This window comes from Letharia lupina (assembly GCF_014066315.1).
Source record: "Letharia lupina isolate WasteWater1 chromosome Unknown contig_2, whole genome shotgun sequence".
Lineage (NCBI taxonomy): Eukaryota > Fungi > Ascomycota > Lecanoromycetes > Lecanorales > Parmeliaceae > Letharia > Letharia lupina.
Genome location: NW_023502971.1, coordinates 1,571,234 through 1,582,588, shown reverse-complemented (window position 1 = coordinate 1,582,588; position 11,355 = coordinate 1,571,234). Strand labels below are relative to the sequence as shown.

The 11,355-nt window shown below is 47.6% G+C and overlaps 3 protein-coding genes across 3 annotated transcripts; 1 reads left to right on the top strand and 2 right to left on the bottom strand.

The window, feature by feature from the left end:
- Window positions 1–497: 497 nt before the first annotated feature.
- HO133_004560 (uncharacterized protein) lies at window positions 498–2,935 on the top strand (the record flags this gene model as incomplete). Its single annotated transcript, XM_037295476.1, has 5 exons — window positions 498–662; window positions 724–1,928; window positions 1,977–2,104; window positions 2,235–2,298; window positions 2,371–2,935. The coding sequence occupies 5 exons, from the start codon at window positions 498–500 to the stop codon at window positions 2,933–2,935; spliced, it is 2,127 nt and encodes a 708-aa protein (XP_037157477.1).
- Window positions 2,936–3,525: 590 nt separating this feature from the next.
- On the bottom strand, window positions 3,526–6,287 carry HO133_004559 (uncharacterized protein; the record flags this gene model as incomplete). Its single annotated transcript, XM_037295475.1, has 3 exons — window positions 3,526–3,930; window positions 3,976–5,000; window positions 5,189–6,287. The coding sequence occupies 3 exons, from the start codon at window positions 6,285–6,287 to the stop codon at window positions 3,526–3,528; spliced, it is 2,529 nt and encodes an 842-aa protein (XP_037157476.1).
- Window positions 6,288–9,777: 3,490 nt separating this feature from the next.
- Window positions 9,778–10,651, bottom strand: HO133_004558 (uncharacterized protein; the record flags this gene model as incomplete). The annotated part of the gene is made up of 3 exons (XM_037295474.1): window positions 9,778–9,954; window positions 10,005–10,322; window positions 10,385–10,651. 3 exons carry the CDS (start codon window positions 10,649–10,651, stop codon window positions 9,778–9,780), a joined length of 762 nt encoding a protein of 253 aa, XP_037157475.1.
- Between the last annotated feature and the right edge of the window lie 704 nt (window positions 10,652–11,355).

Here is an 11,355-nt window from a genome sequence, read left to right as displayed (position 1 = left end):
ATAGTTAATAGTAATATAGAATTAATTAAGTATATAATTTTTAACTATAATAGATATAGATAGAATATTTAAATTTAATAGAGTAGATTTAATAGGGCAAAAAAAAAGGTAAAAAACGTTTTGTCAATATGGCACACCGTAGAGCGGGTGCTAAGACGCTAAAATTTTAGCCGGATAACTCATTTCTGGACGGCACGAGTACTTACAGTATTAGTACTACATATCTCAATACGGTGTGTGAGCTTGCAGGCACGCCCGTAAGGTACTTCTCGGTCGCATGAGTAATTGTATCTGTTTCCTGCGGGACTGCGCTCCCTCAACAGTTTTATTTCGGTGTTTCTTTCTTGTTTTTATCATCTGATCCTTACATGCGATCCGGTTCAATTTGTACTCATTCTTGTGGGCCTGTCTCACAAGCATCCAAACTACGGATTGTCGCAGTGTGCTGACCCTTTGAAATTCGTCTCCGAAGGTTGACCCATCCTCCAACGACCGCAATGCCAGAACCCACAACATATGGCTTTCCGAGAACTTCTTTCGATCCTTCTACACTTCCTGATTTCGATACCGAATTCATTGACAAAGCTGATATCGATGAATTTGCAAAGGCCTTGAATGCGCCAGAGACGTCGCCTGTGGTAGCACTGAATGACTGGCGACCAGTGAGTTCAGTTCTCTTCTTGTTATAATGAAACAAAAATTAGAAATAAAACATAAAATTAGGTGCACCAAAGAGTCAAGCGGAAAAGAGCTAGACCACGCAAAAAGCTTCGCAGAACTACAGACGAGACAAGAGAAGGCTTTGTTTACAGTATACTCAAATGGCCATTACTGCTGGTGGTGTCCGGCTGGATACTTTTCCTTACTTGCTCTTACCTCATTACACGCCTCTATATTTACGGCTACGAGCGCATGGTGACCTGGAGAGGTCAGCGGCAAAAGCTACGGCATAACCTCCGATCAAAGACCAAATATCAGGACTGGCGTATCGCAGCTCAGGAACTTGATGATCATCTGGGGAACGAGCAGTGGAAACAGACGGACGACTACGCATACTATGATCACACTACAGTCAACGAGGTGAAGGAACAGCTCAAGGTAGGTAGAACCCTGGCAAAATCCCAAGAACAGATAAAAGGTAAGTTGTCCAGGGAAGCTGTCGACAAGCTAAGGAGTCTTGTCGAGGCTTGCGTCAAGAACAACTTCGTGGGCGTGGAGAATTCGAGGCTCTATAGCGAGACGTACTATGGCACAAAAAGCCTGGCTCAGGAGTTCGTCGATGAGTTGCATTCTTCCCTGCAATATCTCCTTCAATCATCTCAGCTAAGTCAGTCTGAGAAATATTCGCTTGCAAAACATCTCCACACAAACTTTGGCCGTACAGCCTTCTGTCTTTCCGGGGGAGCGTCGTTTGCATGGTACCACTTCGGAGTGGCAAGGGCTCTTCTCGATGCCTCGTTGCTGCCGGATGTCATAACAGGAACTTCAGGCGGAGCTTTAGTTGCAGCATTACTCGCTACTCGGACAGATCGCGAGTTGCAGTCGCTGCTAGTTCCCGCTCTAGCGTATCATATCAATGCTTGCGAAGACACTTTTCTCACCTGGGCTCCTCGTTGGTGGCGCACTGGTGCGAGATTCGACTCTCTTGAGTGGGCTCGGCATTGCAGTTGGTGGGCACGAGGTAGCACTACCTTCCGGGAAGCTTATGAGCGTACTGGCCGCATCCTGAACGTGTCCTGCGTTCCTTCAGACCCATATTCGCCTACCATTCTTGCTAATTATCTCACGGCCCCGGACTGCGTTATATGGTCCGCTGTGCTCGCTTCTGCCGCGGTCCCAGGAATCCTCAACCCTGTTGTTTTGATGATGAAGAAACCTAATGGTACTTTGACACCCTATTCCTTCGGCCACAAATGGAAGGATGGAAGGTACGTAGCCCACATCGCTATACACTAGCGTGGACTGACATCCTTTAGTCTTCGCACTGACATCCCTCTCAAAGCCCTAAATCTTCATTTTGGGGTCAATTTTTCCGTAGTCTCTCAGGTCAACCCGCACATAAACCTATTTTTCTTCTCCTCTAGAGGTGCGGTCGGCCGACCAGGTATGTACAATTGGGATAGTCTTTTCCCGAACGTTCAGCACAAAATTCCACTTATCCCCCAACAATATCGCACGACTCGAACCATTGGCCTAAAGAGAGCAGTACATGCTGACGTCGAAATCCTCTATAGTCACTCACCGGAGAGGGCGTGGCTGGCGAGGTGGTTATCTTGGTAGCGCCGTAGAGACATACCTGTACGTATTTCCGCAAGTATTACCACCTATCCATCAAATATTTAAGATTGCTGACCCCAAATTCTCTATTAGCAAGCTGGAGCTCCAAAAATTCATCAAGATTTCTAAACACCTTGAGCTTCTACCTCGGCCCCTGGGCCAGGATTGGTCAGGGATATGGTTACAGCAATTCAGTGGTACCATCACTATCTGGCCTAGAAGTCGTATTAGTGACTTCTGGTACATTCTATCGGATCCAACACCTGAGAGGCTGGCCAGGATGCTTCTAGTAGGCCAGCAATCTACTTTTCCGAAGCTTCTCTTCATTGAAAATCGTATAAAAATTGAAAGACTTATTGAGGAAGGTCTCTTACTCGGAGGCTCTGGTAAGGCGGATAGGGAAGGCATGGTTTTAAGAGATCGACAAAGTATGCACATGCATGGTCAGGCGGTGAGAAGCTCAGCAGAACCGTCGACCGAGGGTGAAGATGAGCGATCACATCGGGAAAAGGAAGACAGACGAGCCAGTGTGGTTGAAGAGCTGAAACGGCAGGGTAGCGTCTTTCATGACGACTCTGAGATTGACGGGGACGATACCGGCATGAGCGAGGATGAAACGACGGTTGCGCTTGAAAATGGACATGACAAAGAGGAATAACCGTGCTAGAAGTGGTAGAGCACTAAGGCAACCTCCCTGTCGTTGATGCATAGCTTGCGCTGAGCAGGAAACGTACAAGTCGATCCCAGACTCAGTATACGTCTTTTCTCACAACCTAAGAGGTGTTGCGACCGTCACGCTTGGCTAGCGGCGCTATTTGCGCCACGCCAGTGAAGCTATTCTTCCATGGTTATCTTTTGTGGCTGATCTCAAGAATCACAATGAAGCTCAACGCAATCACATTCTCTATCGTGTAATCTGGATTCTGTGAGGAAGGTATTCAATACTTTTGGTGTAGCTAAGAGGTGCTGCAATGTCCAGCATTGCAGCCTCGCAGGTATCTAGACAATTCAGAAGTTGGGTACACGCGGAAGAGCCAAAGAGCAAATCCAGCATCGCATTACCTTACATGTCTTGTTCCTTTCTTGATTTCCCTTTCCATAATCTGCCTTCATGACAGCCCTCTATCGTCGCTAATGATATGCTGCCATGATCCATCGCGAATGAAAATGAACCCGCTAAATGGACAATCGCTCCAAAACTCGTCATCCTGTATTGGTACACGCTAGCTCTCAACAGGCACACGGTTATCATGACATTAATTGCTGTATCTCCGATTCGTCCTGGATCCGAGGTCCTTTCTCTTCGTCTGTTGCGTTGTGCAGGGCCTCCGCCCTTTTGACCGTTTGGACATCGAGATCGGTCACGTAAGACTCGCCATCCCCAAAACGCATACGGACCTCAAAATCGTTGTCGAGCATCATGTCATCCTTCCAGAGGCGACGTGACCCATCATACACACACAAGACTCTTTTCTTCATCTTCATCTGATCTTTGGGGCAACCCCATGAGACAGGGTAGTGCTTTCTCCTTCTCCGCCCCTTTCCAACCAAGGGAACGCCTCCTTTAGAAGCTGTCATACCGCGACCTTTTCCGTGCGATGACATGCGGCCAGACTTTGTGATGGAGTTGCCACCCCCAGCGTGTCCGACACCCTGGGGATGTGCTGATTGTCAGCATGAGTTGCCTCGTCGAGAGACGATTTCTCCTTTGCCTGAGCGAGTGCTCGACCTAAGCAGCCATGCCTGGTTATCTTCGCTAGACTCATCTTTGAAGTCATCGTCATTCTCGTCACCTTCCTCATCGTCGAAGGCTATTGCATTGACGTTGAAGTTGGTTTCAGCGGAAATCATGTGGCGATCCATTGTGTCGCGGACTGCTTCATCGTTGGCTACATCACCGAGGTGCTGCTCGTTGATGGCCTCACTGGGTTCCTCCTGCTGCACCACGCGAAGAACACAATCGTCCAAATGCTCATAGAATTCTTGTGCGTTCTTGAACGTTGCGGAGCAGGTGGAACACTTGCCAGTCGCGTCAACAGCTTGCGTCGACATCTTCTTGTTCGTGGAAGAATTTGTACTCTTCTTGCGGCTGTTTGGTGGCGTCTGTTCTACGCCGTGAACAGAGGTAAGGTGGCGCTTGAAGACGTCTGCACGATTGAAGCTCTTCTCCGAGGCTGAGCCGGATCCTGGGCAGAACCCACAGACCATATTCCCTTTGTAATGGGTAAGGGTGTGGCGATTCTTGTCGTACTTGCGAGCGAACCCTTTTTGGTGATAAGTGCAAGTCGTGATTGGGCACTTCTCAGGTCTCTCTGATTGATGGGTAAGCATATGCGCTTTTAGATCCTTGAATGGTCTACCGCAGTCCGGATGCGGGCAGCGAGTCCTCTCTTTACCATCGTCGTCGAAACCATAGCCATTGGATCCTGGACTGTCCAAGGAATTTCGAGAAGGACTCGACGCGATCGAGAATCTGCGTGCGTCCAAGCCTTGCGGGTACGGCTGGTAAGAAGTGGTGTGGAGGTAGGGCGATGTAGTGCCACTTCGGAACCTGGCCGATCCTGGTCGATGCGAGTCTTGACTAGACGTCTCCGACGCAGCAGGCGACGGTGGCTGAAATATTTGCGATGGTAGATGATGAAACGCGTGAATAGCACTGGGGTAAGGTGCAGTAGTAGTGTTGTGAGTAATAGGTGTGTCCAATTGTTGGATGAGTGAAGGATCTAAAAAAGACCAGAGAAATCAGTTTTGAGCGGCCAAGGTTAAAGTGGACGGAAAGAAGAGCGAATAAAAGGCACGAGATTGTTTTGAAATGAAGGAAAGGGAGACAGTAAGGAAAACCGACAAGATGACTCAAGCGGAGCAACAAATCTGCCACTACTTTGACCAAAGAAAGGACTTTGAGATTGACCATAACGAGCTTGACGCTGAGAAGTTGGAGGTGGTGTAGCCCGGTCGCAGGGATGACAACGCTCCGGAGACTGCTGCCGGCTTCGTGGTGTTCTCACATGATCCAAAGGGATGATTGGATGTCCGAGGAAGACGTGGTCCGCTGAACCGTGCGGCGAGGTAGCACGAGATGGAAAGCGAGATGCGGCAGGCGCTGGCATCAGAGGAGATGCGAACGAGCTCTTTCTTTGAGTAGGCGAGGTGGTCCGATGCTTGCTTGTGAAAGATGTCGGCGAAGCTGCTGGAGACGCTGCGGAAACCGGTGAAATCAACTGCACGGATTTCCGGATTTTGCTGTTGGCTTCTTCGAGGATCGAGTCGATGGTAACGTCTTTGGCAACGGTGGTCGTGTCCAGTGCTAATGGCCGAGAAGAAAACGCGGGTACAAATTTTTGCGGCGCTAAACCAGAAAATACCGACGAAGCAAAAGGCTGACTGAGAGGAAACAACGGAGAAAAATTCTTTCCACACTCACCAACATAATTCGGAAACTTGCTATCTTCCAGCATCAAATCGGTTTCGAAGTTCGCTGGTGGGAATGAGTCTTGACTGAAAGTTTCGCTGCTTACGATCCCCGGTGCAATGCCCAGTCCATGAAGTGAATCAGACCATTTGTCTTCATATGGCAGAACATGCGTCGCGCTTGCATAAGGCGAGCCATCAGTTGATGAGGCTGTGCTTTGGGCGGAGGCACCCGAAGCAGATGACAATGTTGATGGCGGATGGTCGAAGGCTTGTGAGATTGAGGGCGAGGGAGACCCTGAAGGTGTTTGCCGGCGCAGAAGCCGTCCCATGTTGCCTTTGTGGGTCTCATACGGCACGTTTTGTGCTCCGAAGTAGGCCGACGGGGCAGAGGAGTAGGCGGAGACTGGTGGGTATGGCTCGTAGGATGTGCTGGCTTCGCCAGAGAAATCCCCGTACTGATGCATGTTGCTCACAGCGTTTGGCTGGTAATGCATATTTCTGAAGTTGTCGCCCAGCCTGGGATCCAGAGTGCCCATGTATGCTTGATCTCGGGGAAAAAGTACGAAATCGCTGGCGCCGCTATAGACCTTTGCCATTCCCCAAGCCAGCGGTCGAGACCTTAGGCGTAAGCTGTAGCAGGTAGTTGTATGCAAAGAAGTACCGCTCAATGAGCTAGCGGCACGTGAGTATATTTGACGCAAAGATTTAGAGAAGAGCAATACCTGCACTAGAGTATATAGAATGGACTCGAGACGAAGGAGGGGAAGAGTTAAGCAACAGCGGGGGAATGTGATGAATACTAAATAAAGTATTAAGGTGATTACTGGAAGTGTATGAAAAGTTTTGAGAAAGGAAGTAAGACGACGATCAAGGCGCTGAAACGCGAGTGGGGGGACAAATGCTGATCAGCTCTCGGTAATATCGAGATGAAGAGCGAGGGTAGTAGGAGAAAAGATTATTTGGATGATGATGATGATGAGATGGATCAACAACATTCAGGCACGTTGGGGGCTGCCTTGTGCTTATAGACTGGGGGAGGGTGGTGGTTGCGCCGGCCATAACGAACCAACTGATGCGCAGCAGTGCAGTGCAGGGCAAGGTGACATTTTGGAAAAGAGAAAAAGGGCATTAGTTTGTTAGCTGCATATTCAGGAAGATGGTAGCTCAGGGAGCCAGCCTTACAGATGATTCCCGAGAAGAAGGGCATGGCAATTTGGGGGCAAAGCTCCGAAGCTAAACATTTCAATCAAGGCACGATATTACTCAGCGCCGGAGTCATCTTCTTAGAGGACAAGGAGCTATGTACGATGATGTATGAATAGCCACATGTGGTTCCTGAGAGCGTGTGTACAACGTGGAGACTTGAAAGCCGAATTCGATCGCGAATTCGAAAAATAGACTTGCTTGCATAGATAGTCGACTGCGCAGGCTCACTCACCCTCGCGGTGAAATAATGGTGCCTGTTGATTGGGAAGAGGATGATGAGCGGCCGAGAAGCGGTGAAGTGGCAGAGGAGCCTTGCTTCGCATCGACTTTCTAACTTCTAACAGAGAGGAAGATCAAGATAGCTTTTACCCTACCCGCATCGCTAGCTGCATCAAAAGTCAGAAGCCGTGATAGCGTTGGCAGGGCCTGGAAGAGAGGAAGTTAGGAAGAGAAGGCTGAGTCCCGAGTCGGGGGGGCCCCTGTTCCGTTCGCTAAAGTGTTTTATTTTGGGATCTCCAATGGTGGAGGTCGAAGTGGAACTAGAAAGCCTAGGTGCACTACTACTCTTTTATAATCAAAGTCATTGGCTTTCGGTGTACTCCGTAAACGATGGAAATCATTCATACAACTTCATACATGGTAGTACCTTAGTAGCTCGGGCTTGACAGCAGAGTGGGATACAAGCAAAGCTATAGTCAATGTAGAAGTCAATGATCATCGTCACGTAGAGTAAAAAAATCATCCAATCATTCAACGTGTGATCCAGTCTAGAAGGGGGGCCCACTCTCAAAGCAGTAAAGCCTGGTGTCGACATATCGCAGTAAGCCTTTCGGGGCTGTGTTAGTCGCCGAAGGAGCAATTTTGGCAGCAAAGTTACCAAACAGACACCGCCATTCAAAAATTCAAAATCAAAATTTTTCGGGCCAATCCTATCAAAGTACCAAGCCTCAATGTGGCCATGCGCATAGCTTCATGCGGTTTGTCCTGTAAAGATATGTCATCATCCTGCCTCCTTTCCGCCAAAGTCGACCTGCTAAACTAGGCGCCTCATGACAGCGACGGAAGGCGTAAGACGAAGCATTTATTTGATGCCAACGACTCTGTCTTCGCGACCCCGCGCACCTTTGTTCTCCACTGTCTTTCTGCGCAAGTGCGTGCACGGCTTAGGCAACCCATCAGCGATTGCAGGATTGACCATCAAGATGCTGGATTCCAACCCAGCACTTTCCTTGGATCGTAGAAAATTAGTAGGTAGGTACTTGAGAGTCATATGAGTAATCTCGGTTAGATAAGTGTCAAGATGGAGATGCGTTGGCTTCGAAGGATTCATAACCCTGAAGGACTCGTGGAAGAGGAGGAGGTTCGCTGGAGCCCAAATGTTTCATCTCCACGTGCTGTGGACTCGTGGAAAGACGGTTGATCGACGCTATGCCTGTCGGAGTGAGGCGGGAGTCCTCTTCCCCGGGTCCAATGGGTACCCAGTATCCACACATTACACGTCTCTAGGACTCTGATTTCCAAATAATGTCCTGCAGGATCCACAGGAAATACCCGTTGAAACGACATATGAGGCTGATCCTCAGGGTGTGGCACGCACGGTATCATCGTTGCCGCGTTTCATCCGCTAAAAAGTGGAACGGACTTCTGGACTGTGATTTGCTCAATCGTGTTTCTTGCTTCGTAAATCATCTTGGTGGAACGGTGGAACATACCCTACCTTTCGTACCTCCAGACCAAGACAGGAAGAGCCATCATTAGTGGAACGAGGAAGTGTGTTCCCGCACTTCACACCATTCTCTCATTCCTTGATCAACGCCGCATCTAACAATGTAACAGTGTGACACAACACAAAAAGGTACGAGCCGAGAACTTTTTGGGAATAATCAGGATCTCTCTCGCGTGGTCGATTCACACTAAATGTGTAGGGCTAAGGTGGGTACCTCCGTATAGCCTTGCAGATTATACTACTCTATGAACCGGAGCGACTAAGTGTGTTTTTTTACCTTCTTACTGTCGCTGGTTGCAAATCAGTAACAATATGCTTCCTTCTGGGGCTGCCGTTCTATGTTTGCAGTTACGTTTGATACGTTTATTCGTTGGGAACGTACAAGCTATTCTCATCATCCAGGGTGTCGGATGCAAAGTTCTATCATTAGCACCGGTCTGTCCGGCTACCCCTCATGTCTTGAATCTTTATTCCATACTACTTTCAATCCATTCGATATTCACTCTCCCTCTAGTTCCTTCTTCACTCTACCCCCACACTTTCGCAACGATCTTCGAGCTTGTCAGCGTATTCTACTTCCACTTTTAATTCCGATGCACCCGTGGCCCCGTCTATCCTTGACCAATGCATCGTACCCACGGCGGCGAGTCCGACGGCAACTGGCGGCACACGGTCGACAGATGTCAAAGAATCTAGAGGATATTTGGAGGCCTGACAACGTTTTGCTGGTACCTTATAACATTTCAACTGCCGACATCGTGGGCCCAACGCCAAACATGATGTTCATGCGTCTGGAAGGTCCCTCCACTATTAAACACGCCTGGTCTCAAATCAACGAGGCTGAAGGATTCCTCGAACATCACCTCACCTTTTTAGTTCGAGCCAAGCCAAGCTACTTGTCTGCATTCCAGGACACAGTCTGCGTTGCAGATCCAGGAAACCCCACTAGCACAAGGCAGCCACGGTCTTAAAGCGAGCGAAGCGTGCTGTGTGTGTCTGTGCATCTGTACATTGACTATGTCAAACTGCGACTGATGAGACTCCTTCTGCTCTGAAGTCCATCTCTCCGCATCAAGTGTATGCGTTGGCAGCTGCTTAATGGATATCAATTTGACAGCAAACAGGGAGTGCGTGGACTCGAAACTATGACCATATCATAAGTTTGCCACGGGGCCTCGCCATCCCCAACCGCCAGGGACAGTATCGTCAAGCTGACGCATGCCTGATGCTTCGCATATCTTGATCACCACCTCCCGGACTGCTTTGACCTCTTCAACACTCGCACCGTGGTTTAAGCAGCCTTTTATGTGGCCTTTCAGTTGTGCTGGGACCTTATCGCTCAGTCAGTGAAAGAAGCGTGGAAAAATACTGGTCATTTCACATCTTGGGGTATCAGCCCTGCCACAAGAACGAAGCTTGTCTCACTAGCACTCAGAATGTTTGTGTTACTCAATATGTATCCGTACATCAACCGAGCCGTGATGCCCAGATCTTCTGTCCCACTTCTGTCCATCTGAGACATAACACGCTTGGAGACCTTTCCGTAAACCTTGTCGAAGAACTTTTGCCCTCGGTGTAAGACTGCTGACTGAGGAACATCGTATAGATCCGAAGGTCTAGCAGTAGGAGAGTAGCCCAGTGGTTCATCGAGAAGTGACGGTGGAGTTGCGGATTTCAAGGAGAACAGAGCGTTGATTGCCTTTGTATACGGTGTGATTAGCATCTAGCCCAAGAGACTGAAAACATCGTGCGACGTGATACTTTTGGTAATCCACCTATTGGGGCAGCCTTCACCAATGCCTCCCTCATCTTCCGCGCAATTTCCAACTGCTCATCATGTCCTGGCTTAGTGTCACAACTACCTGGCCCTTTTTCGATGGCGTGCTTGAAAACAGTAGCAATTTCATTAGGCAAATTCAATACCGACAATGTGACGCCGGTCAAAAAATACCATGCATGACGTGGGAGATGCGGTTGTCCTCGAATTGAAGCAAGCAGCGCTGGCGTTATGACAGAGACTGGTGGCATGACTTGAATTGAATGTCAAAGCTATCTTGAATCACCAGGCCATTGAGGAAGAAAGTTATTCAATTCTAGGCTCGTGTAAGTCAATCCCATCCAATCAAGTACCGTTTTGACACAAAGTAGAGTAGTTCGGCATTCATTCCAAAGTGACTTTATTCCTAGAGCTCTACTCTTCATATCTACTCCTATATACGCTCTATTAAATAAGAGTAGATAAGTAGAGGCCGGAAAGGTATGGGATTTGGTATGGGATTTGAGCAATTTTCGAGATACCATCCCAAAAGGTATGGGATATTTCTAATCCCACTCGATATTTTATACATAAATTACCGTATTTTAAGATTGTCCCGTATAAAACAGACTAGCCTCGTTATAGGGCTTTAAGAATTAAAAAATTCTATAAATAGATTATAAAGATATAAATTTTTAGAGAAAAGAAGTAGAAGTTAAAAATTCTAAGTATAAAAAGTCTTATATCTTTTCGACTAGTAGATTATAAGCTTAAGATATATTTTTATAATATATACTATTTAATAGTAAAACTAAGTTTTAAAAATCGAAGTAATTTAAGAGATATCGCTCTTTTATACTTATTCGCTAAGATCTTATATATATTAAATAATCGATCTTATTTATTATATAAAGTATTCGTTTTCTTTAAAGATAAATATTAATAATTATCTTTTCTTCTATTATCTTCTTATTAC